Here is a 25,914-nt window from a genome sequence, read left to right on the forward strand (position 1 = left end):
TTGGTTATTATAGAATCGAGTTCGAGCTCGAATAGTTAGATTTATCGATCGAGTCGAGTATTTTTATATTTAACTCGAGTAACTTACGAACATAATCGAACTTTTATATTTAAAATTTTATAATTATTTTAATTAATAAAATATTTTGAATTCAAGCTCGAACTCGAGCATAAATAATCGAGATCTGATTGAGTATAAAAATCGAGCTTATTTTTTATATATTTTCGAATGAGTTCGAATAACTTGAATTTGATCACGAATCGAACTCGAACTAAAAAAATAAAATTCGATCGAGTTCGAACTAAATATCGAGCAGTAAGTTGAGGGTCAAATTCGAACTCAAACTTCTCATTATATCGACTCGATTACATCTTTAATTATAAGCGTGATTATATTATAATTCGAATATTATAATCTCAACCGGTCCAATTTGTTGGTAAAGGACACCTGCGAGGTTCAATTTTTTTTTTAACCAAAAACAAGAAATAAAGTTAAGACTTTTTTTTCTAGGTCAAAGGGAGAGCTAATCGAATTTTATTGTACTAGATTGGGAGATCCATCTATACTATTATATTTTTTATGCAATTTTATTACTATTATATTTTGTGATGTAATTTTAATTATTTATGAATTAAAATAAAAATATTTTATCATTTTTATGCCATGCTGATATATAAAATATTTAATTTTTTTAAAATTTCACGTACAATAAATATATAAATACAAAAAATAAATTGGATAATTTAATTTCGAATAAAAATTTTTAGCTTATAAAATTTTAAAAATGTTAAATTTATTTAAAAATCAAAATAATTTTTTTAATTATATCAATTTATTGCTTTTGAAGGAGTAATTATCAATCATATTCAATATTACTGCTATTATTACATTTACATATAAATATATATAACTGATTTTAATTTTATTATAATAATATTTAATTTCATAATCACCATTATTTTTAATTTTGTTGCAATGAATATCACCGTTTCCCTAAACCCACATCGAATATTCATTTCAATTGCAGAGCTGGCTATCCATCACCGACGACAATAAGGTTGCCTTTGTTTATTCTTTTGGGCATAAAATAAAAAAAAATATATTATTAATAAATTTTAAATTATAATAAAATATTTAATATAATATTTAAAATTTAAAAATTTATGATATGATATTTAAATTATAAATTTATTTATTAATGTAATATTTTAAAAATTATTAATGCATAATATGTGATCATTTAAAATTTAAATATCATGTTAATTAACATATTTATAATTTAAAATAATAATATTTAAAAAATATGATTTTTTCATTATGGTTACCATTACAATTAAATTGAATAATTTTTATATTCGTATAATGTAAAATATTAAATTTTATATATTTTTATAATATTTTATATAAAAATTATGTATAATAATTCCTATAATTATAAAATTATTTTTTAAAATTTATTAAATTTATATATATTACTAAAATTTTAAATTATGATTTTTTTTATTTTTTATTTTTATATTATATTTATATGTTATTTTTTTATTTTAAATTATTTAACCTACTTTCAATACCGTCCAAAAAAAAAAAAACCATATCCTTGTAGACAAAAAAAAAAAAAAGAGAGGTCTATAACCTGCAAAGGTTGCAACCGACTTTTTACAGTCGCATGTCCTTATTTATAATTTCTACCTATTTTCTGCATTTCTAAAAAAAAAAAACCGTACTAATAGTACAATAAACAAATAAATAAACCCAAAAAGCTAGGCGTTTTGTTTTTATCTTTCTTTCCTTGTTGGTCCCTCCATTTTCAGTCTCTGAAAGACTGACTCATAGTTACTGTGGGCTGTGCTCTGCATTGTTTCCTTTCCTTTCTTTTTTCAAGCTCTTAATTTTTCTCTCCCTTTTTTTGAATAATAAAGGAGATTTTTGTCACTATTCAAGTACCGATCGGTAAGTAACTCACCACTAAGTTCTTCCTTTTTTTTTTTTTTTTTTACTAAAACGTCGTAAAAAAAAAAAACGTGAAAAGAGAATTTTTTGAATAATAGAGAGTAATAATGAGGTGCCGGAATTTCTAAAAATGGGGAAACATCTCTTGTTTTTGCGGCTTAGATTGAAATATCATTTTCTTCATACCTTCTTTCTTCTATTATTATTATTATTATATGAATTGATTTAACTTTAGAAAAGGTAAAAAAAAATTAAAAGATGCTTTTTTTTTTATTAGTTTTTGTTACTTTCGTTTTCTTGTTTTTGGAGAAAGTGAAAGAAAACGACTACGTTTTTTTTTTTTTTTTTTTTTTAAGGTTAAAAGGGTTTCTTTTATTTTTTGCTTTATATTTATGGCTGAAATCTGAGGAAGAATTTATCAAATCGTTAAAGGGAATAAGGATATGATGAGTGATACCTAGGAAGGGGACAAGAAACTTTCTAAAAATTTATTCTTTCATGATTTCTGTAATTTTTTTCAGTAAAAATTATAAAATTAAGCTTACTTGTTTGCTCCTATTCTGTTTCAATGCAAAGTTAATAATTTTTTTTTTATGGAGAATAAATTTATTTGTAGAATTTCTTTCTTGCAGTGATGGTTTGGGTTGCAATTTTGGTATTTGTTGATTGATTCTAATGTTTTCTGTGTGGGTAAAAAAAGATGCTGGGATAGCTTTTTTGTTTTAAGGCTGTAAACTGTTGAATTTATGGAAAATTAGGTTTTCATTGAACTTTTTTACAGTAGTTGATCCGTCATTGTGGGTGTCAGTCAGGGACCTACTTTGTGGGATTGCCCAGATAATTGAATGTGAATTATTGAATGTGTGAAGGTTTTTACAGTACGGTATGGCAAATAAAATTAAAACGTGAATTTTCTTTGTTTTTTTTTCATCTACTTGAATACCATTACTGCTTCCTAGAATTATTGGAGAGAGAGCCGTCTGTTAATGCTGTGAAAACGGGATACTTAGTTTCAGATGGTTGATAGCTAAGGTTAAATAAATTCTTGTAGGAGTTTGGTGGTGGGTGCAAGTGTTGCAGGTTTACAGAACACTTAAATAATTTTACTTGGGATTGAAGTGATACTTATTATCTTAATGATTTAGGCTTACATATGTGCAAGAGCGAATAGAGAGTTTGTTTTATATTATAATGTCAGCTTGTTTGTGTTAGCTATATTGAAGGGAGGAGAAAAGCTGTTCTGCTATTCTTGTTCTGAATTCGTAAGGTCGAAACTATGATCTTTTTGATGTCTTTGCTTATGTTGTCTGTTTTAGAAGGACGGAGATTGATACGTGCGTAAAAATTGCTCGGCTTGAGAAGTGATTGCTTGTTTAGTTGAACCTCTCTGGTACACTGGTAGCAAATTTTGAGTGAAGTGGATTCAAAGTGGCATTTGTAAACCTCTTTAGTGTAAAATTGGGAAGGAGTGGTCAAACTATTGTTTTGTTAAAGTGGATTGACAATTTTCTAATTTGCCCCTCTCTAGTTCTGAGAAAGAGAGATGGTTGGGTTCTGATGCAGTGAGATTTAGAGGTAAGTTTTTTTTTTTTTTTTTCTTGATATACCATGATTAACTTTGCTTTCTTTTGCATTTTATGTTTGTATACGGAGTCCACAAATGGTCTCCTTCGTATATAGAGTTACTGAATTTAGCATTACTGAATTTTTTTTTTCTAATTTATTTCTTCCATGAATTGAACAAGCCTCAAGGTTATTTTTTCAGGATCTGGTGACAAGTTTATATGAAGAAGATTTTGTGAAGTGTTCTATAAGTTCTATCTCTCTGATGGAGTGGAATGCCAAAACCCCCTTGCAATGGCACTGTGAAAACCTAATGATGTTAAATGCGACACCAAAAGAAATTCCAAGGAAGCTAAGACCAGTAGAGTGGGATATTGATGGAGAGGGAGGAATGGACTCTGGTTCTCTCTATTCTTCTGTTGCTGCTGGAGGTATTTGTGGTTCTGGCTCAGATTTGGGCCTTGCTTCTTTGTCGAAAAATTCAAAATCAGCATCCATTAATTCTTCATCTATGGGGGAGATAAGAGCAACTAAATTGACTTCGGAGTCCTTTGAAGCTATCCCAGATGATAGTAGCAACAAGAAAGAAGCTTCCAAGGTTGAGCCAACAGGTACTTCCCCAACACTTGAGGTTTCGGTTGGCTCTGGTGAGCCATTGCTGAGTTTAAAGCTTGGTAAGCGAACATACTTCGAAGATGTTTGTGCTGGAAACAATGCTAGGAATTCGTCTTATTCTGCCACTCCTGGACCATCTCCTACCTCAGCAAAGAGATCCAAACCCAGTTGTCGGGACACGCATGTTCAGCGTTGCCAAGTCGAAGGCTGTAACCTTGACCTCTCTTCAGCTAAGGATTACCATCGGAAACACAGAGTTTGTGAAAGTCATTCAAAGAGTCCAAAGGTCATTGTAGGTGGTCTGGAATGCCGGTTCTGCCAGCAGTGTAGCAGGTGAATATTTTTCTTGGTTCTGGGGATTTTTAGGTTGGAAGTTGGTGGTATCAAATAATATCATCTTTATTGAATGTGTACTTTTGCATGGTGGTGCTCTAATTATCTTAGTATTAAACACTTGAGGTTCTTAACTGATAGTAGTAATTTGATTCCTTATTACTGAGCTTGTGATTCTATCTCATAATAAATGTTGGAATCATAATTATGCTGTATTGTTGTTCATGATGTCAAAGGTTCCATGCGCTGTCAGAGTTTGATGAAAAGAAGCGAAGCTGTCGCAGACGCCTTTCTGACCACAATGCCAGGCGCCGCAAACCACAGGTAGAAGCAGCCCACTTCAATGCTGCAAGGCTTTCGTCATCATCATATGGTACTGGTTTCAGACTCAACTTGGATATATTTTATGCAGATAATTTTTGTTGTATGCTACTATCACAGGAATAGACCAACTGGACACTTGTATCATTTTCTTTCTTTTAACTCTCAAATTATGGACTTGACTTATTCATTAACCGAGCCATATATATTTAATTGACTAAGTTATCCCATAAATGGTGCTTGGAAGTCAATGGTAATATGATATCTTGATATATGTTGCATATTGGTTGCAAATAATAATGTCAATTATATCTTGACCGATTCCTTAACTCAGTTGTATCTTGATATTTTTATTTTGATAATATGGTCAGTGGTATACTTAGGCTTGTCTATTTATTTCTTTCCTCTTTAGCTTGTACTCCTATAAATGGTGCATGCCTGTAATGGTTTATTCTAGTTTTCTTGTATTTACATGTTTGACATCATTATTCGCTACTAATTGTATATAATAAAAAAGGCATGGTTTATGCAAATTTTGAAAATTACAGACCTGGGAATTGCTAAGTTATGAAGTCTACTAGGTCCAACATGTCTAGGTTCCTGATGCTTACATGTCCACTGAGATACTATGGAAGTTAATTATCTCATGCATATCTATTATTTCCCTTGATTGTATTCCTTAATTTATATAAGCAAATAGTTTGGGGAAAATTTACACCGTACTTTATTGGATGTTATGCTTCTAATATGATTTCTGTTCCACCTTTCAAGTTAGAAGTTATATTTGCAATTTTGTTTGTTAGCATCTCTTAACTGTGTACCATCTTGTGGTCATGCAAGTATGATAGATATCAGGACATGTTAATGTGTAAGGCTCGATAAGTTGTGCCTCTGCTTGTGCAGATGGGAAGCAACAGATGAGTTTTGTCTGGAACAAAGTGCCATCTCTTTATAATGCTAAACCCTATGAGAATTTTACATGGGAAGACATAATTGGCTCCAAGCCCTCTCTAATGAAAGGCTGTACACCTACAAAAGTTGGAAATGTCAATGGACAGCTGCAACTGCCTGGCAATCAGCCTTTTAATTCCATCAAAATGCGATGTCATGATTCCAATAGATTCCTGCCTGCCAAGGGCTGGCATAACACAGCTGAGGTTCTCAACCAAGGTTTGTTTTGTTTTCCTACTTGAAAATAAGATTTATCATATGCATATGGTTTTTGATTGTTGACAAATTTTAGCATCTACTGCTATCAAAAATTGCTTTCAAATGCACCTTGTAAGACAATTAATACCCTCAAGATTGCTTAGAGAAAAACATGAACATAATTACAAGAGTATGACTGTTGAGACCGATGTGGCAGAATCTCAATGTGCCACTAATTTGGAATGGTACAAATGGTTGGTGAAACCCCAACTCCTCTGCAGTATGCAGAGGTACCCTTTCACATGCTAGATATCATTCTTGGATAAGTGAGTTTTGACCATTTCTTTATCTTAATATATCTTCCATTTTTTCATCAAAAAGTAAAGAAAGAAAAAAAGTGCCCTTTTTTTTTCACTAAACCAAGGTTTCTACGAATAAGGAACTAGAACTTGCCCTTTTTTGGCTTTTTGAGCTAAGGTAGGGAATAGGGCCATATTTTAACACAAAAGTAGAACCCCTGAACCACCCATCCTCTTGGCCGCTTCGCACTGTTCTATGTCAGCTTTGACATTTTTTGTAAATTATATCGAGACCAAGAATAGATTCTGTTATAAATGGTAAATAACTGGGATGTGACTGTCAAGTGGAATGAAATTGAAATGTAGTATTTGAATGAGGAGAAGCAATAGTTTCAAGAAAGCTAACTTCCATGTGGAGTATCTTTTGTTTGCTAACGGATTTAAGAAAATGAATCTAGTATTTTCAGATCATTATGCTACAAAATTTGTCCTGAACGCTTTTAGATAGCATGTGATGATTTGTTTACACTTGAATTTGGTGGATTCCGGAAATAACATGCTCAAAGTGGGTGGCAATAGATGTTTGATGATGAAAACATGGTTCTCTAAGGAATGGTTCATGCGTATTAAAGTGCCATGCTGCCCTTCATGGGGCATGGAGTAATGCTACTTGAGGGATCACATACCTATAGAAACAAATTTTAGTAACTTTAGGTCTTTGGCTCGGAAAATTTTTCTGGAATATGATAAATGAGCGACAGAAGATGTATAATTGACTTTGCAGCACAGGGGTGCATGTGGCTGATCCCAATGAGAGATAAGTAACGGTGCTGAAGGCCTCTCATGTACGTTAAAATGATGCTCTCCTTACTGAACTGATTTACAACCTTACAGGTTTGTCAAATTTTGTAGGTGTAGAAGAATCCACAGTTATGGGTACGACGCAAGAACTTCATCGTGCTCTCTCTCTTCTGTCAAATGATTCCTGTGTTTCTTGTGGGCCAAAACATGGTTCACTTGCCTACTCCATGCATGTTAATCCTGCCAGCATGTCTCAGCCAGCAATGAATGCAATTTCACGAGGTTTTCCACGTGCGTTATCTGAAAACTGGCAGATGGAACAACAAACAACCGGTTCCCAAGTGCATACAGCCTTGCATAGTGATAGTGAAAATCATTTCCAAGAGTTCCAGCTGCTCATGGCTCCACATTATAGTGCCTTCTATTCCAATCATATGAACTGACTGCACAAATTCAATTAACTTTCTTGTTCAACTTGATGAGTTTACTGGTCAAGATATGTAAGTTCAACAAATCTAGTACGGAGTTTTTCGTAATTTGGAATTGCTAAGTCCCATTGAAGTCAATTCATGCTTAAATATTGTGTGCACCGCAAATAACCGACGTAAATCCACGTCCAAGGTACATTTTCATTGTTAAAATGTCACGAGAGGGAGTCATAATCCATGTAATGTAAACGATTCATTGACGTTCGGAAACGTTCAAACCAGAGCACGTCAGCGAAAAGAAATGGTCCAAATTATATTGGTTCATCGTTTAAAAACAGGACTGGACAATCGATGAGGGAAGCCACTTTCACTAGTGTATTGATACCTGATGAACATGCCTGCTATGAGATTAATAGCCGGTACTTGCATGCCTGCTATGAAGTTGATTATTGGTTCATTGCGGCTGCTTTGTGGAGCAACTCTTCTTGTCGCCTCGGCAGGTGTCGGGTGGTATAGGATGTGGGCACAGAATTGCTTGGTTGATGATGGGGCAAAGATCTTGCAAAAGATCCCTTTAGGCAACGACATTTTCCCCTTCTCCTCAAAGATTTGTTGTTTACTATTGAACTACAATCAAGGGCAAATTCTTTGAAATTTTTTACCTTTTTCTTCAAATTTTAGTTGCAGGAAATGTGAAAAAGAGTTGTGTTGCAAGTATTGACTTATCTGTATATGGTTTATATCCGCAATCAAGAACACCCCTAGTTTCACTCACAATCTTGGTGTCGCAGATTAGATTTCAATTGCTAGACACACCAGTATATTAGCCATTAGAGAAATGCTTTCATTTAGCAGGTGACCATCGGACATTGAAATTTCAAAATGGTTTTGCCTGATACAACAATTAGGTTGAAACATAATTCTTGAAGACAAACATAAAACGCTGCTCCTACACTAAAAACTATAAGCCAGCATTACTACCGTTCATTGCCCTTCATAATTTTACTTTAAGTCCATGATCATGGATATTTGAAGTTATGACCTTGGTGTTAGCCAAGAAAAAAAAAACCAGGCTTGTATTCTAACACAAAGTATTGTAAGGGAGTCCTCGAACAAAATCAAAGCTTACATGTCTTACAGACTCGTAAGAACTACCTGCAACAATTCAATCATGAGAACCAAAAATTATGACATCACCATGGGCTTCTAGACAGGCAGCTTCGTGAACTTAATCAAACAGACATTTTCTCCATGCAACATGCAACATTAACTTAATCAATCATATGAACAATAAGGGACTTATGCAACATGTATACCGACAAGAATCCAACGAGTTCTCAATTCAAGATGACCATCCTCCAATGACGGGGAAAATACATATTACAAACAGCAAAGTTGACAAGAGTATTTTAACATCAATGCAATTATAATGTACCAGGGAGGACTAGGCTTAACCTATGATGGTGCAAAATAGGAGACATAGTGACCAATCATACTCCAGTAATTATCATATAGGGATCAATGTGTAATTTCTGAAAGATCTAATGAAATCTTGCAAAATCACAACAATAGATCCCTGATTATATCGAGTCACAAGAAAAAAACACTTTACAAAATGGGCCTCTGCTTCCTATAGTCAATCAAGAAAATAACTGAAGAGATTTCCTACTCCAGGCATTACTTGACCATAGATCTAATTAAATATTGGAAGCTGAGTACTTCTTATGCTTCTACCAGAAGCCTTCTTTTGGAACAAATACATCTCAACACAGACAACAAAAAACTGAATGAAAACCAGAAATGTGCAACCTGCGGTATTTTCCCAACTAGCAACATATCTAAGTCCATAGATGAGTTGATTCCAAAGTACAAAACCTACCTGACAGAAACCAGAACCCACATGTAACATATTTTCCAGATTAAGATGGCTGACACATAATGCATCAACAAAAAATAAAGACTGCAAATACCATAGCATTGATAGAACAACTGGACACTGATCATAATTAGGTAGAGTAACTTGACAAGTTCTGCAACATGAGGACGACAAGACTGACTTTCAGACACCCACATTGAGCAATGCTGGATGACAACTCTGGACCTTCTCAACCCTCAAACATGTCCTAGTACTCACTGGAACATTAGCCAATAGCAAATCAATTGAAAGAAAGACTAAAAGAAACTAAAAGTAACAAGGGAACATTCAAGCATCTGTGTACTAAAATGCAGGAAATAAAATGATAGTTTAACACACACTGAGTGAAAGAGAGAAGAGAGAAAGGAGGTATCCCAAACAATTCTTTAACTAGGAATAGTTTGAAGTATTGAAAGCTTACTGAATTCTTAATTTGTACAAATGTGGTCAACAAAAACAATAACTTCAAGTAACAAACTAGACGACAGAGAAAATGCATCAGACCACGAACCTTATCATTTTCATTAGTTGTTGGTGAGGGGGACTTCTTTGACTCAGACGGTTTGTCAGCCCCACAATTTTGTCTATTGCACTTTGTCCTAAAAGGATAGTTAATATTGCTACATTTCTCACACTTCCAGCTTCCCTCAGGCATCTTTTGTTCTGAAAAGCATGGAATACATATGCATCAAATTTCAAACATATGACACAATGATGTTTACAAATTTAAAAGAACTTACTTGAATTTTTATCTGATTTTGAAGCCTGCATTTACAATAAAATATTGTTATAAATAAGAAATAGATTCATAACCGCAGAAAAGTAATGCAGTATTTTATATATTTTTTCGTTTTTGAAGTACCAAAGGTAAATTAAATGACAAAGAGCAGCTAAGTAGCATTAATATTAAAATATATAAATAAATCAACAAAAACCTGAGATCCAGGCTTAGGTGTGTTGCATTTCCGCAAGTTACAGACAGTTCTGAAAGAGAAGTTGATATTCCCACATTTTGGGCACATCCAATCATTATCATGCATAGCATCTGGAGAGGATAAGAAGAAAAAGTAGTCAAATTATTGCATAATATTCCCAGATAATGGCTTCTTTGAACGTAAAAAGTAGAGATATGACATACCTGCACCCTTTTTCTGTAATTTATCATCTGGAAAAAATCCTGGCCTTGGTCCCTGTAGGTGAAAAAGTATATACGATATCATAAACTTTAACTTCACATATAAGAAACTGTAGCTCCACCAAAATTTAAAAAATATGGGATGGTCTAAAGAGAGTAGGAAAAATTCAGAACCAATGTGCAGTGTGCATATTGGTAGTAAACACATGCTTTTGCTGCATCTCTCTAAAAGCAAATACACCTAAGGAGGAAGAGATGCATACTCAATAAAGAATTGCAAACGGTCAAGACATTAAGTAAATCAAGTTTACAATTCCAAACCTATAACATGTGCAATTAAAACATAGAAAAGTGATACAAAATGCTAAACTTGCAATCTTAATTTGACAATCCTAACAAAGAGTGATCTCAAACTAGCATTAACCTTCTCAACGTACCATTAGAGGGCCAATGGGCGACCCCAAGCCATACTGGTCCATCAGAGGCATGCCATACATCCCACCTGGAAAAGAATAATTAACAACTTACAAATGTGATATTTAATAGCATACTTAATGTCACCCATATACGCATAGCGATGGTAAGGCATATTTTGCAGATAAGAATGAATTATGATCAATTGTTCTGGGTCAACAATTTAATTTGCAACTTGCAAGAAAGTATAAACAGGAGAATAGAATAAGTAAAAGGCAGGAAAATAGCAATTATAAACTGGAAAAAGCAAATTATCAATACCATTTCCAATCATAGAGCCACTAGAATAAGAGGGTGGTCCAGACATATGCAGTGGCTGGTAGGGACTGCCACCAGAAAGACGACTGCCATAATTGTAATGATAAGCTAATCCTCCAGAAAAAGGAACATCATATGGAAGAATTGCAGAACCGTTGAAGAGGGAAGAACCATAAGGTGGTACACCCAGATACATTGAAGATGGTACACAAGAACCTACATATGGAGCAGACGACGAGTAACTCTGTTGGGCTTGTAGAGGCTTCGCAGCAGGTTTCTGCAAGGGAAAAATTACCAACTTAATCTTAGAGAAACAATGACATAAAATAAAATAAAATAAAATAAAATAAAATAAACTACAAAAGGTTTAGTTTCTAAGTGATAAACAAACAAAAGAAAGAGGCTTATAATCAACAGATTTTTGAAATGAAAAGAGATGACATAGATAGACTAAAGCAAACCATACAATTCGGTATTACACAACACACCCTCTAATCTTTTTTTCCTCTGTATCAGCTCGGAACCAAGTATTAAAGTAATTAAAAACAACTTGCTAAGCCAGGTATTTCTAAGAATCTGCTCTTCTATTACTCATAGTGTTAAAACAACTTCACTCTAAAGATCAGTAAATTAAAATCCAAAGAGCCAAAACTACAACAATAAAAAATTCATACACTCTCTGATCTTTTTCCTCTATATCAGCTCATAACCAAGTATTAAATTAATTATAAACAACTTTCTAAGCTAGGTACTTCTAATCTGCTCTTTTATTACTAATAGTGTTAAAACATTTTCAATCTAAAGATCAGTAAATTAAAACCCTAAGAGCCAAAACAACAACAATAAAAAATTCATCCATATTCAAAACTCTCGAAATACTTTGAACGCTAACATGTGGCTAATAGAAATCAAGACTTACTGAATTATGATCAGCTGGCCTGGGTTGAGTGCAATTGCGCATATTACAACTAGTCCTAAATGAAAAATTGACATTCCCACAACTAGGGCATGTCCAATCATCTTCCCTACGACCACCTACAAATTTAACAACAAAGTTACAACATAGCCAAAATTAAACACAAAAAAAGTACACAGAATTAAATACAATTATTAGCATACCATCCGTTCTAGCACGTTTGGCTGCCGAAGAGTTTCTATTATCGACCTGAACCGAAAAAAAAAAAAGAGCAGTTAATCACCATAAAGAATCAATGTTTTACGAAATTTAATTCGCATTCTGAATAAAAAATTGGAGAATTGGGCAATATCAAGAGAGGAATTCGAAAGAACCCTACTTTCGCTTGGGAATTGAAATTCTATGTAATTTTTACATTAGTTCTATTAGGATTGGATGCATTGATAAAAAAAGAGGGAAATTTGAGAGAATGGGAAGAAAAAGAATACCTGAGACATTGAGGCGGCAGCGATAGAGGGCGATATGCTTCTTTTGGTTTGAAGATTCGAAGAACAGGCGCGCAAGAGAGAGAGTGGGAATCGGGAATTTGCCCTACGATTAAAGGGCGGTAACGGGCTTTAAAACATAAAAGTGGGGGATTTACTTAAATTTTCGTTTTAAATAGAAGGCCGTTAGTGTTGCCGTCTGATTTTCTGACGCCGTTTAGTTAAGGTGATTTCGATGGTCCCACTTGTTTGGACTTGGGGACCTCTTCATATTTTGGAATTTGGATATCTGACTATTCGAAAACTTGCATAGCATAAAATATTAAAATTAATGTATTTATATTGTATTTTATATAAAAATTATATATTATAATGTGATAAAAATATAAAATATATATTTTTTAATTTTGTTAAAATTATATATAAATATATTTAAAATTTTAAATCTAATTATTTTTAAAAATTTTATTTATATTATATTTATATCGTATTATGATATCATATTTTAAATTATTAATTTTAAACATAAAAACGTTTATCAATTAAGTTTGGTTTTGTTTATGATTTTTGGTTTATTCTTAAAATTATTATTTCTTATTGGTTTGTGTTTATCGAAAAGTATTTGTAATTATTTTAATTAAATGAGTTTATTTGTAAATTTTAAGATAATATTTATGAAAATATAATTGAATATGTTAATAAATAATTAAATAATAATATATAATATTAAAATAAATTATTTAAAAATAAATAATCATTTCTAAAATAATATTTTTTAAAAAATTAATAAAATATAAATAAACATATCGATGAAGAAATAAAATAATAATAATATGTTTGTAAAACAAACATATTTTGTTCGTTTATAAGGCAAGAATTTAACAAGTGATCTTTTTTTTTTCTTTTCTATGAGCCATTTATATCCCAACCTATAATAAATTTAAATAACATAAATGAGTTTTAAACTGCTATTTTTTTGTAAAAAAAATAATAAAACTTTTCTAACATTTATTTTTTAACGGTTCTCCTAATTAACATTTTACCCTTTTAATTTCTTGGCCTCCATTTCATTTAATTCATTTAAAGTAAGGAAACAACAATGCAGTTGGAATGAAATAGCAACGATAAAATTAAGTTGTGGCAGCTAGAGATAGAGAAAACAACGTGATCAGAATTTTAATTCAAGTTGGACAACCCCAAATATATATTAAAAAAAACAACAACAAAAAATACAGGAAAATCATCATAAGTGGCAATCCGTTTTCTGAGACTGGAACGCCAAAGTCCTTAATTAATTCAGTCCAGAGTCTCAAGCAAAGACTAAAGCAGAGAAGCAAATCCAGCTGGGAATGCATAGAAAAATATGGCGGAAGCAACCAGTAGAGTGGTGGAACCAACGAGGTGGATTCCAAGCTTGGTTCCACTGGATTTACTATCACTTTTCTCTGAAGCAGATGACGGTGTTCCGGCGGATACTGAAGCGGGTGTCGTTGCTGTCGGTGAGGAAATATTGGTGAAGATGGCAGCGTCTGGCGAGTTTGGAGATAATCCAAGAAGCTCTGTTCATTCAAATGGCAACATACAATTGATGTATTTAATTTAGGACCATCTTTCGTTATTATTATTATTATACAGTATTGAATTGAATTTTCCAATCTTAATTATACGACGGCCGAGGTTATCAATGTCCTTTTAGGACAGTAAGTAGGATAGTTTCTACTTTGTCAACTTGAAAGAGGATTCTGTTTCTTCCCTGATTTTGTCAGGAAACATGAACTATATACATACATATATAGTAATCGTGTTTAACTGTCTTCCGTTGAGCTAATTAAAAGTCAACTACCAGCCCCAAACAGACCATAAAGCAACCTTAAAACTGGTCAGGGGGAGCTTTGGTTTTTAATCTGCATGCATGCAGCCCCAAAGCACAAAATCTATTTTCTTTCATAGGTTTTACTTAACAGTATCATATTATCAGACGTAACCCGTAATGAATTAAAGACTTAGCCTTCGTTAAATTAGTGGTTTAACATGTTCAGCAAGATTGCGTTTTGTAGCTTAAGAGAAACACTTCTACTAGGTATCAAAGCAACAAAGAGAAAGAGAAAGAGAGCTTACTTGGGCAGTAACTGACGCTAGCGTTCTTTAACTGGCAAGCAGAAGGAAGCTGTAGAAGCTTGGTTTCCTGGACCCCCAAGCTCTTGAGGTTCTGAGCCCCAGACGTCTGAGTCTGCTGAAGAATATAGCACAAACATTTAGGCTCGCTTTCTTTAATACTCGACACCGAACTACAACACTCCTTAGTCGGCGTCGCCACCTTCCCTTGCGCAAAGCTCAGGCAAGTCATCACACTCTGGAAATCTTTGCTGCACTCATTTGCTAAACCACTCTCATCAGCAGCACCAACCCTCCCAAATGAAGCGCACAGCACCAAACTGCTCACCAACAAGGCCAAAACAACAGAACCCTCTACTCTCCTTTCTTCCATTCTCATTATTCTTCGCTGATTTGCTTTCTTTCTTTTTTTGAGTTCAGATTTTCAGATTGAAACTTGAAATGTCTTTTCTGCTTTGTAGAAGAACAAAGTGGAAAGTGAGAAATATTTTAAGGCTTATATTAATGGCGTGCAGTTGATTGGCAAGAGTGAAGAGTTAAGGATTCTTCTATAGGACCGTTGATGTGAGTATATATGGTCCCCAATATGAAAATCAACGGTAGTGATGTTTAGAAAATTTAAGCTAAGAGATTAATGGAGCGCTGTGGTTGTTGGCCAGCAGTAAAGGTTAGGAGTAAATCGGTATCATAACAAATACCAGTCGTCGGTTTCAGACAAGGACTTTAAATGAGGCTGAGCTGTAAGGCCAACCACGTGTCTTCGACGTCCACGTGGCAGAACTTGATGAACATGGGATGTACATTAATTAATTACTAGTAAAAATACCCGGCTACCCGGGTTAAATTTTTTTATTTTTAAAATATAAATCACTTAAATTTTTTAATAGATAATATATGTATTTAGTTGATTTTATGATTTAAATTTAAAAATTTTTGGAAAAAATGTAATCATTAATTAATAATATTGTTAATTTTTTTGTTAATTATTTGAAGTCAATATTATTTAATAACATTTTTTGTTATATTTTATAATTATTTGAAAATAACTATATTCTATTTTTATTATTATTGCATGAGGATGTTTCACTCATTCAATTAATAATTTTATTTTATTAATATTTATTTAATATTTTAAAGCAATTTCGTAAATTTAAATATACCCTTAAATAAAAATTAATAGACATAAAAGAATATTCAAGGCATAGTTGATTAATTTTTTTTTTTAAATTTAGATTTAAATCCTTAGACTATTAATGAGTAAACAATAACTCAATTTTCAAATGAATTTGATTTTGGATCAGATTTGTATTAATATGAGCCGATTTTTTTTAAATACCCAAATATTATGTTTTGGAGCCAATTTAAAATTTCCTAAACCAATCAAAAAATTCCTTTTCAACTTCCAATTTTTTCATTTGTGATTTTGAAATTAAAAAAAAAAAAAAGATGTTTATTGTGGTGATTTTGCTTTTTTTTTTTGTCATAAAATTTAGTTGGTGTTTTTCAATTGCCGGAAAATTTTGCTTTTTGTAGCTTTTAGATGGATTCTTTTTTTTTTTTTTTAATGAAATCTTGAATTTCAATTTTTAAAGTTAGTTTTTCATATTTTTTGCTAATATTTTCTGGTTTAAAGTGTAAAAATTAGGGTTTTTATTTTTATTTTTATTTTAGATTATTTATTTACATTTTAGTTATAATAGTTATTTTATATAATTGATTGTGTGATTTATTTTTTATTAAGAATAAAATAATAATTTTATCTAATAGACAAATGTCAAAACGAAATTCCTTAAAAATAATTTTTTTTTTTTATATATTGATATAGATTAGAAAAACGATAAATGAGTCCCTGCTATCTTGGCCTAGTAACCAACGAACCTCAAAGGGACATTTGAGGGTCAGTTTCGAGCCAACCCATTCTCTTTATTAAAAAAAAAAAAAAGGGAAAAAAAAATGAAGTGTTCTGATGTTTAAAATTGGGAACTTAAATTCATTTATACCTGAGCTGAGCTGAAAGGGTAATGATGCTATTTGCTACTTAAAAAGTAATTTAAGTTTTCATCACTTTATTTAAAAGAGATTAGTATATTTTTAATTAAACTTATGATTAATATTTATTCAAATCATTTTTATTTTTAATTATTTTTAATTTATTATTATGTTAAGTTTTAATTATAAATTGAATTAAAAATGCATTATTTGAAAGTAGTGAAATTTGTTATTGATTTTAAAACAATGGAAAAGATTTTTCCCCTTGCTGCAATTACATGGATAAGGTTTCCCCTTTGTTTAAGAATTTGTTAAACCTAAAGGTATTTGGATCCTGAGACGTTTCTAAACAGGGACTAAAGACGATAGGCGCAATAAAATCTGAAAACAACGAGTGTAATTTATCTTAATTTAAAAGGTGAAATGGTAAAAAAAAAAACCCTAAAGTAAAATTTCATATTCATTTAAGTTTTTTTTTTTTTTTTTGCAATAAATTAAACTTTTGAATTTTTATTTTCATCAATTGAACTCTTATTAGATAAAAAATAATTATTTATTTCTATTCAATCAAGGATTTAATTGAATGAAATAGATATATAAAAGTTCAATTGAATAAAAAAAATATTTAAGGATTTAATTAAGTAAAAATAAATATTTAAGAGTTTAATAAAAGATTTAAAACTTGACTGAGTGTAATAAAATATCATAATTTAAATGATTATTGAATTTTTATTTGAAATCTTTTTTTTTACCCTTATGCTAATTTAAAACTAGTGAAGGTTTGTACATCAAATGATAGCATTTTGCTTATAATTATTTAATTACAATAAAAAATTATGTAAAAATTTATCACTTTTAAAAACAAATTCAGATAATACTTTAATAAATTTTACATAAATTTTAAATTATAATTATTTAATTATAATATGATTCAGTCTCATCCCAGCGTTACTATTATTATTGTTTTCAATATGTAGTTCATAACTACATGTTTGTTAGCCATCCATTTGTCTCTATAGGTACCTTATTTTTAATCTGTAGTTGTAATTACGAGTGTAAATGATATATTAATACTCACAAATTATTTGAATTCAATTCGAATAAATTCAAATTTGGTTCAATTATTATTGAGTCAAGCTTGAGCTTGAATAGCTCGACTTATCGATCGAGCTGAGTTTGAGTATTCTTATATCTGATTTGAGTAGCTCGCGATTAATCGAATTTTTATATTTAAAATTTTTTAATTATTTTAATTAATAAAATATCTCGAATTCGAATTTGAACTCGAGCACAAAAAATTAAATTCTTATCGAATATAAAAATCGAGTTTATTTTAACATATTAATCGAGTGAGTTCAAATAACTCAATTTCGATCACGAATCGAACTCGAGTTAGAAAAATAAAACTCAATCGAGTTTTGACCGAGTATCGAATCTCGAGTTGAGAATACAACCCGAGCTTCTCAATGTATCGACTCGACTCAATTCAATTACACCCTTAATTGTAACCTTAAAGGGATATTAACAAATCTAAATATATAAGATTTAGACAGATGTTTCATAAAAAAAAAAAAAAAGAAAAAAGAAAAAGAAAGATGACTGGATTTCTAATATTTTATGAAATCCATGGAATCAAATAGAATATATGATAAATCTCCTCAATATGATCTTCCATTTTTATCAAAATATAAAATATTAAAATTCGTATATTTATATCATATTTTACATTAAAATTATGTATTATAATTAATATCGATATAAAAATATAAAATATTTTTTTTGTTTTGTTAAATTTATATATAATTGTTAGTAAAATTTAAATCGTGTGATTATGGAATCAGTTTTTGTATTCAAATGAAAATCAGAATTTAATTAATTTATAGTAATTTAAAAACAAATTTAATCAGTTCTTGTCTTGTTTTCCAATGGCCCAAACAATCCCGTGAAGATCAGGATGCTATTTTTTATTTCTTGAAATGATGGAAATAGTTGTCCAAAGTTATTATTAGGGCCTCCAAAGGGTCAGTCCAAGCCCGTTCCCTTTAAATTGGATCCCCAAAGTCTAAAAAGGGCATAGGATCTGTTTGCTACTATTTTCTGTCGTGTTGTTTTGATTTTCACTTAAAAAAATATATATAACAATAATGTGTTTGGTGAGCATGTTTTTATTAAAACAATAAAAAATAAAAACAAAATTTTGAAATTCCAAGCTTTCAGAAAATTCTAAAGTGTTTTTGACACTTTCATTGTGTGGGTTGTACAATGCTCATGCAGTTATAGTCCAAATTTTATTTGTGATTTAAATGCCATAATTGAAGGAAACTTTTCAGATGGAAGTTCAAACCACTTTGATTTAATTATTATTATTATTAACTTGTAATAAAAACATAATGACTGAACATATTTTCAGTTTTAATAAATTAAAAAATTAAAATAATAATATAAATTTTTATTACGTCAACAGGATAAAATTTTAGTATAAATAAGAGAGAGGAAGGAGACTTAACTCGAAACTAGACCTTTGATATTTTCTCAAACTCCTTTAATTATCATACCAAAGGCTCGAGAATAAAATAATAATAATAATTTTAAATATATTCTTTTTAACTTACTTTTGTAACAAAATTATCATATAAAGTGGAGACTTGAAAGTTATTTAATTTATTTATTTTAATATATAGTTGAATGCTTTTTATTATGTCAAACATAAGATCTATCAAAATTTTCTTAAGTAAGCAGATAAAATTAGGTATTGATCCTTTTCAACCTTCAAATAAAATAGTCAAAGATTGTCAAATTTAATCATTAAATTAAATTCAAGCTTAATTTAATTTGACCATACTGTTATTTAAAAAATATTATCTAATAAATTTTAATATTTGTATTTTTTTTATTTTCATATTGGATTTTACTTTATAAAAAAAAAATACTAAATCGAGTATAAATAACATTTCAGTGCTACAATTTTAGAAGATGCACTGTCCTCCCAACGAAAGAGACGAATCCTCTACCCTTCCAACCTTTTTGGCAAGGAAGAGGGGGAAGCCCGTCTTCGGTCCCTTGCCTTTCCACTTGGAAATAACAAACGCCATAACATCATCAGCAGAGAGTCAGAGCACGTGTAATTATATAAATGCATCTGATGCATGATGGGAAGATTATTATTTGCTAAACAACAACGGAGACGACGGAGACATTGAGATAATTATTACTAAATTAAATAACATACCAATTCTGGACCCCACAGAGAGTCCGTCACCCAATTATCAAATGCTACGTTATCCAACGTGATAAGATTTCGACCAATAAAAAAAGACAAACATGATAAGACAAATATCAGACCAATGCTCTGCAACAACATGCATAACACTATTTGGGAACCGCGAAATAACTTTTTTTTTTTTTTTAAATATCCTTTTTAATTAATTGTCTTCGATGAGAATTTGATTAAAATTTTTTGATTCAATTAGTTTATTGTCGAACTGAGTTTAAATTATTTTAATAATTAATTAAATTAAATTTCAATAATTTAATATTTAAATTAAAAGCTTTTAAATCTAATAGAACGTAAGTAATTTTTATTTTTAAATATATTTAATATATGTATATAAATAAATGATAAAGATATAATATATAATATTAATATTTATAATTTTATCTAAATTATTAAATTAAATTTGAATGATTTAATTAAATTATTAATCAAATTTAAATATAAAAATAAAATACAATTAAATTTAAATAAAATTTTAAACTTCAAATTTTAAATGAATGAAACTAAAATTTAATAATATATCCACTTTGTTTAATTAAATTACACCCTATGCCAAACCACTCTATTCAATTTTAATACCAACGTCACCGCACTATTTATTTAGAAGTCCTTCTTTTTAATGAAAAATATATTTTTTATATGTATAAAAAAAAGTTTCGGTTCAATGTTGGAAGAAAAAAAAAAATCTAAAATAGGCCGGCGTTGTTTCTCTACCCTCCTTTGCTTCCTCTTCTATATAACAAAAGCGAGCCACATCTTAGACCAACAAAGCCTTTCTCATTTAATAAGGAAAAACTAATATTTTCAACCGGTGAAAAAAGAAAATGACTAGAGAAGAGAGTGTCAAGAATCGGCATTTCGTCGCCGATAAGAGATGGTTTCTCCCTGTCGTTATCGCTGGCCTTATTGCTGGAGCGATACTTATCTCGAGCTTCGTAAAAACTGCCGATTATTCCCTCCTATGCTCTCTCGCCAAAACCAGATCTCAAGCCATAGATGAGTACTCTGCCACGCCGATCCAACTACAAGCCATCATCCACTACGCCACGTCACGCATCGTTCCGCAACAAAACTTCGCGGAGATCTCCGTAACCTTTGACGTCCTCAAGAAACGCTCTCCTTGCAACTTCCTCGTCTTCGGGCTCGGCCACGACTCCCTCATGTGGACTTCTGTTAATCCACGTGGCAACACCATATTCCTGGAAGAGGATCCCAAATGGGTCCAGACCGTGCTTAAAGACGCGCCAAGCCTACACGCACACTCCGTAAAGTACCGTACGCAACTCAAGGAAGCAGACGATCTGCTCTCGCATTACCGATCGGAACCGAGCTGTTATCCGTCGAAGGCGTACTTACGTGGCAACGAGAAGTGCAAGCTTGCCTTGACGGGGTTCCCCGATGAGTTTTACGAGACGGAGTGGGATTTGATAATGATCGATGCGCCGCGTGGATATTTCGCGGAGGCGCCAGGTAGGATGGCAGCGATATTCTCGGCGGCGGTTATGGCGAGGAACAGGAAAGGAGCCGGTGTGACGCACGTGTTCTTGCACGATGTTGATCGGAGGGTGGAGAAGGTTTTCGCGGAGGAGTTTCTGTGCATGAAGTACTTGGTGAAAAGCGTAGGGAGACTATGGCATTTCGAGATCCCACCCGCTGCTAACTTGAGCAGCCATGACGGTGCTCGGTTTTGCTAAAATGCGCCCCTTCTGTCCAACGCTTTTAATTTTTTAAAAAATTTAACTTATTACTACTATTATTTTTAGAATTTTTCTTTTTTATTCTAAATTATAACTAAAAAAATTAAGTTATCATTATTATGATAAATGATATACTTTAAAATAATTATTGTTCTTTCTAAGACAACTAGGCTAGGATTTTTTCTCTTTGTTACTGTAATATTTTTAAAATAAAAGTTGGGCTTTTTTTTTTTATATTGAGATTCGTGGTGGAATCTGTTCATTGCTGGAGTTGGCTATGGCGGTGCTAGCAGGGATTTTTTTTTTTTTAATCTTTCAGTTATTTTTATTTTGTAGTATTTGAAGCCGTAGTATTTGACCGATGAAATTTCGCTTTTCCTGTCTGTCTCTCCTTGAATATTGAAAACACTAAAAATCTGCTTTTTCTGGTTTGAAAATTCAAACTCTTTCCTCTGATATTTGTGAAATTGAATTCATACCTATTGCTGTAGTTTGGCAGTATTTTGGTGGCAGAATTGTATTGGCGTTAAGGCACGCATACCGGAATTGGTTTCTGACAAGTCTTGCTGTGAAAACGATAGGCATGGCTATGAAATTTGGTGAATGAAATACTTATTCAATAAAAATAAAATAAAGAAATAATAGTTATTTTATTTCTTGATTAATGAAATAGAACAGAGAACAAACATTACGAAGAGGAGTAGTTAAAACCATGTCAAGGAAGAAATAAAAAAGGATAAAATAAAAAAAATAAAATGCATTTAAATTTCAAGTACTGATGATAATTAATTGTATTATGATCTTTAATTCTATATCTCTTTAATTTATTGAGGAAAAATGATTTGAATATTTTCCCTCAAATAAAAAAAAGTTCAATATTTTTAATGTAAGCATTATTGCATTTGCATTGTGACCCTTCCCTTAGGTCTAATACTGAAATTACATATTGAAACATAGATCATGCTTTACAATAATATGAATTAAAAAAGAAGAAAGAAAGCATTGAAGAAAATGTGAATCTAGGCTGAACATGAGGTGGTATCAAATGATCTTTTCCTTAAAAGGAGGCAGGTAATCTTGGATGGCTGAGCATGGGTGTTGTCGAGTGTACACAACACAAAATCAGGCCTGTGGAGGGCGAGTGATAGCCGCTCCTCACCGAAAACCAACCTTGTTGCATCAAGTAGGACGTGCCATGAATTTCTGTGTGCCTCTGAGATCCAATGCATGGAATATCTAGTCCCATTTACATCAGCTGGGTAGGAGAAAAGACCTTTGGGGCTGTGTTTACATTTTCTTCTGAAGTTTTGGCTAAGTTGGGACCCCTTAATCCTCAAATCCAACCATGTTTCTGGTGCCGAAATAACCTTTGATTCTCTTTGGATGGCGAATTCCCTTATGAAGTCGGATTCTTCAGTTATAATTGTCAAATAGTAGGTCCCTCTAAAGAAGGGATAGCTTTCTCCTATCAGCATCATAGCATCCTTGTAGTTGGGCATGAAAAGGACCAAATACTCATCTTCACTTAGCCCGCAATGTTTCAGAGCCCTGTTTCGAGCTTGAATTTCTGGTATTGAAATGAAATTCCCCTGAAAGGAAGTTTTCCTGGTGAGCATATCTAGAAGCCTTGAAGGCTCCAATTGGGTGTTGTCAAGGTCAGAGAGGCCATTAATGGAGGAAGAAGAAGAAGAAGAAAAATACTCTCTGCTGCCAACAATCCTTGGGGACTTGCGCTCATCATCGTTCATGGTCTCAGAGGATTTCTCATTGGTTGAAAGATTATCAACATCAATCTTTTCTCCATCTTCTACAAGTCCATTGGAATATTGTGGATATTTTGCGAAGACATACTGCTGGACATATTGCCTTTCACTGGGTGTAATAGGGCCAGACCATCTCAAGTCAAGGCCTTGTAATGTTGAGATTGCTTCAGCTACCAAGTGAGCAGGAATTACACTTTGTGCTCTCTGTTGTTGCAGGTTGGAAAGAAAATCATCAAAATTCAAATACCAAGTAAAATAAAACCTCATTAAAATGATTTTCTTTAAGGCCAGATTAATTAAAACAAAGACTTGCCTTGATAACCATGCTGCTTGGTCTGCCATTTTGGCTTGGTGAATTGGGTATTGAAAGTAAGATTGACTGATCAATTTCACCTTCTGCCATATCCTAATCACAATCAAATTACAAGCCTTATGTCAGATTTTTTCTGAATAAAAAACGATATCAAAGCAACCTGCAAGTTAAAAGGAATAGCAAAAACCTGAAGAATAAGGTTTTCTTCTATGTTCCTTTCCATGATGCCTCCTCACTCGAAGTTAGGCTATGGTCCTTGTGCCATATCTATGCACTAGACAAACCAGCAAGCAGCACCTAAAAAGAGAAAACAGGAAAAACAGGCAAGAGGGCAAATTTCTGATAAAGATGTGAGAGCATAGCCAAAGTCAGTGTGGCAATTTGAAGATTTCCCAGTGCAAGGATGGACTGAAAATCAGTATTAAAAGAGCAAAAGTTCATTAGCAACAAGAGAAAAACGCCGCCAAGTGACAACAGCAAGTCCCACAACGTGAAATTATTTTAATCAAATTCTTCAATAACGCTCGAAAACTTGAGCTGACTGACTGAGACTGGCAGACGAGAAAAGCCAACTACAAGAAATAATGCATGCTCGTTACCAGCTTCCGTGGATGGTTACTAGCAAAGGATCATAAACCCATTAAAAAAATGGCTCTGAAGTAAAGGACTTACCTAATAATAATTGCATTTGGCTTAAAATCTCTGGGGCTATAGCCTATCTGACCATTGGCCATTGATTACAACATTGATTTGGACTAAACACCTAACGATACCCCTGCGAGTTGCAGGTAATATATACAAGGATTGGGAAGGAGACAATAGACATAAATATATTTTTATAATTATTTAACCAAAGACAAGATTATTTTATCTTACTCTACGTTTGTTTCGTAACAAATGATTATTAAAAATTAATTTTGAAAAATATTAACATTTTTTAAATTGAAAGAAATTTTTTGTTATTTGGGTGAATTAATGAAAAATATTTTTGTTTGGTTGTTTTTTAGAATTTTTTAAAAAATAATATTAATATAACTATTAAAATATTAAAAATAATTTATTATTAAAATATATTGAAATTATTTATTATTAAAATGATTGATATTAAAAAATAAGTATATTTTAATAATAATATTTAATATTAAAATATTATGTTAATATTAAAATATTTAAAATAAAACTATTTATTATTTATTATTATAATAGTACTTATTAATATATTATATTAATAGTGTATTATTTATTAATATATTATATTAATAGTGTATTATTTATTAATATATTAATATATTATTAATTAATTAATATAATAATATTTTTAATTAAAATTATGCTAAAAAGTATTGATAAATAAATCTATTCATAAATAATTTTTTTTGAAAAAATTTTTTCCTTTTCAAATTCATAAAATAATTTTTTAAAAATAATTTTATTTTTTATTGATTAATTAATTTTTTACAAAATAAATATCTAAAAATATAAAAATTATTTTTCAAAAATAACTTTTTACCAAATGGAACTTTTAAGATGCTTTTGTTCCATGTCTTCAGTGGGAATTATTATAATAAACTGCATGAAAAGATAAGACAGCTGCAAAGTTTTAGGCTCTGAGCCATTACTCTTGATCATAAAAGTGGAATGAAAAATGGGCGGCGTCGATCGCGCAACGATTACAAAACGGTAGTTGGAATCTCTTTGGACAGAAGTCCGTCCATCGCAGTCTTTTAGACAAAAAGAAAAAGGTAATATTACATTAGAAGATCTGTCTTGGTCACATTCTACACCTTATTTTATTCTGATGATAATTTAATCATATTAAGATAATTAATTAGTTCACAATGTGTCGAGAGAGGAGCCTGTTGCAGTGCTTGTATATTTAAATTTGTTAACATTTAATCATTAAAAAAAATTGCTAACATTTTTACTTCAAAAAAAGAAATTTGTTTAAGATTTTGAATCCAAAACATAATTTAACTCAGTTATCATCTCTTAAAAGTGATATTTGACAAATCTGAAAATCAAGTTTGAACACATGCATGTCTCCCAACCACCCTTTCTTCACCCTGACAAGTGACCTTCTAAAAAAGAAGGTTTCTAAGAAGACTCAAGGAAAATTTAAGG

At 31.5% G+C, this 25,914-nt stretch overlaps 5 protein-coding genes across 12 annotated transcripts; 2 read left to right on the plus strand and 3 right to left on the minus strand.

The window, feature by feature from the left end:
* The first annotated feature begins 1,792 nt into the window (after positions 1–1,792).
* LOC111282028 (squamosa promoter-binding-like protein 2) lies at positions 1,793–7,567 on the plus strand. Of its 2 annotated transcripts, XM_089760672.1 has the most exons (6): positions 1,793–1,950; positions 3,267–3,525; positions 3,716–4,461; positions 4,698–4,834; positions 5,686–5,952; positions 7,125–7,567. In XM_089760672.1, the coding sequence occupies exons 3-6, from the start codon at positions 3,779–3,781 to the stop codon at positions 7,472–7,474; spliced, it is 1,437 nt and encodes a 478-aa protein (XP_089616798.1). In that variant the 5' UTR covers positions 1,793–1,950; positions 3,267–3,525; positions 3,716–3,778; the 3' UTR covers positions 7,475–7,567. The 2 variants fall into 2 exon arrangements, with proteins under 2 accessions (XP_089616798.1, XP_022725649.1); XM_022869914.2 differs by lacking the exon at positions 1,793–1,950 and having other exon boundaries at positions 2,340–3,525; positions 7,143–7,567.
* A 761-nt stretch (positions 7,568–8,328) lies between these two features.
* LOC111282029 (ranBP2-type zinc finger protein At1g67325-like) lies at positions 8,329–12,799 on the minus strand. 6 transcript variants are annotated; one of them, XR_002689205.2, is made up of 11 exons: positions 12,646–12,798; positions 12,361–12,406; positions 12,161–12,276; positions 11,245–11,518; positions 10,947–11,011; positions 10,513–10,564; positions 10,310–10,419; positions 10,115–10,139; positions 9,886–10,037; positions 9,430–9,592; positions 8,775–9,338 (listed from the first exon to the last, which is right to left on the minus strand). XR_002689205.2 is itself a non-coding variant. In XM_022869921.2 (10 exons), the coding sequence occupies exons 1-10, from the start codon at positions 12,652–12,654 to the stop codon at positions 8,594–8,596; spliced, it is 870 nt and encodes a 289-aa protein (XP_022725656.1). In that variant the 5' UTR covers positions 12,655–12,798; the 3' UTR covers positions 8,329–8,593. The 6 variants fall into 6 exon arrangements, 4 of the variants coding, with proteins under 4 accessions (XP_022725656.1, XP_022725653.1, XP_022725658.1 ...); XR_016342119.1 differs by having other exon boundaries at positions 9,248–9,334; XM_022869921.2 differs by lacking the exons at positions 8,775–9,338; positions 9,430–9,592 and adding an exon at positions 8,329–8,614.
* Positions 12,800–13,747: 948 nt separating this feature from the next.
* LOC111282732 (non-specific lipid transfer protein GPI-anchored 1-like) lies at positions 13,748–15,278 on the minus strand. Its single transcript, XM_022870969.2, has 2 exons — positions 14,761–15,278; positions 13,748–14,201 (listed from the first exon to the last, which is right to left on the minus strand). The coding sequence occupies exons 1-2, from the start codon at positions 15,134–15,136 to the stop codon at positions 13,963–13,965; spliced, it is 615 nt and encodes a 204-aa protein (XP_022726704.1). The 5' UTR covers positions 15,137–15,278; the 3' UTR covers positions 13,748–13,962.
* A 5,416-nt stretch (positions 15,279–20,694) lies between these two features.
* Positions 20,695–21,951, plus strand: LOC111282313 (arabinogalactan O-methyltransferase 1-like). Its single transcript, XM_022870343.2, has one exon. It carries the CDS (start codon positions 20,845–20,847, stop codon positions 21,712–21,714), a length of 870 nt encoding a protein of 289 aa, XP_022726078.2. The 5' UTR covers positions 20,695–20,844; the 3' UTR covers positions 21,715–21,951.
* A 104-nt stretch (positions 21,952–22,055) lies between these two features.
* Positions 22,056–24,616, minus strand: LOC111281507 (uncharacterized). 2 transcript variants are annotated; one of them, XM_089760674.1, is made up of 4 exons: positions 24,466–24,616; positions 23,981–24,365; positions 23,794–23,886; positions 22,056–23,684 (listed from the first exon to the last, which is right to left on the minus strand). In XM_089760674.1, the coding sequence occupies exons 2-4, from the start codon at positions 24,014–24,016 to the stop codon at positions 22,737–22,739; spliced, it is 1,077 nt and encodes a 358-aa protein (XP_089616800.1). In that variant the 5' UTR covers positions 24,017–24,365; positions 24,466–24,616; the 3' UTR covers positions 22,056–22,736. The 2 variants fall into 2 exon arrangements, with proteins under 2 accessions (XP_089616800.1, XP_089616801.1); XM_089760675.1 differs by lacking the exon at positions 24,466–24,616 and having other exon boundaries at positions 23,794–23,876; positions 23,981–24,452.
* Positions 24,617–25,914: the final 1,298 nt, after the last annotated feature.

The sequence above is a fragment of the Durio zibethinus genome, chromosome 5 (assembly GCF_047325235.1).
Source record: "Durio zibethinus cultivar Kanyao isolate XHJ-2024 chromosome 5, ASM4732523v1, whole genome shotgun sequence".
Lineage (NCBI taxonomy): Eukaryota > Viridiplantae > Streptophyta > Magnoliopsida > Malvales > Malvaceae > Durio > Durio zibethinus.

Excerpts from the sequence above, each read along its gene's own strand:
- LOC111282028 (XM_089760672.1), top strand. The coding sequence starts at position 3,779 with ATGGAGTGGAATGCCAAAACCCCCTTGCAATGGCACTGTGAAAACCTA. Across the intron at positions 4,835-5,685 it reads GCTTTCGTCATCATCATATG|ATGGGAAGCAACAGATGAGT; the intron begins GTACTGGTTTCA and ends CTGCTTGTGCAG. Across the intron at positions 5,953-7,124 it reads AGCTGAGGTTCTCAACCAAG|GTTTGTCAAATTTTGTAGGT; the intron begins GTTTGTTTTGTT and ends ACAACCTTACAG.
- LOC111282029 (XM_022869917.2), bottom strand. Across the intron at positions 10,565-10,946 it reads CGCCCATTGGCCCTCTAATG|GGACCAAGGCCAGGATTTTT; the intron begins GTACGTTGAGAA and ends TTTCACCTACAG. Across the intron at positions 10,038-10,114 it reads AAAATCAGATAAAAATTCAA|AACAAAAGATGCCTGAGGGA; the intron begins GTAAGTTCTTTT and ends CATGCTTTTCAG.
- LOC111282732 (XM_022870969.2), bottom strand. The coding sequence starts at position 15,136 with ATGAGAATGGAAGAAAGGAGAGTAGAGGGTTCTGTTGTTTTGGCCTTG. Across the intron at positions 14,202-14,760 it reads TAGCGTCAGTTACTGCCCAA|AGCTTCTTGGATTATCTCCA; the intron begins GTAAGCTCTCTT and ends TTGAATGAACAG.
- LOC111282313 (XM_022870343.2), top strand. The coding sequence starts at position 20,845 with ATGACTAGAGAAGAGAGTGTCAAGAATCGGCATTTCGTCGCCGATAAG.
- LOC111281507 (XM_089760674.1), bottom strand. The coding sequence starts at position 24,016 with ATGGAAAGGAACATAGAAGAAAACCTTATTCTTCAG. Across the intron at positions 23,887-23,980 it reads AAGAAAACCTTATTCTTCAG|GATATGGCAGAAGGTGAAAT; the intron begins GTTTTTGCTATT and ends GATTGTGATTAG. Across the intron at positions 23,685-23,793 it reads CAAGCAGCATGGTTATCAAG|AGAGCACAAAGTGTAATTCC; the intron begins GCAAGTCTTTGT and ends CTGCAACAACAG.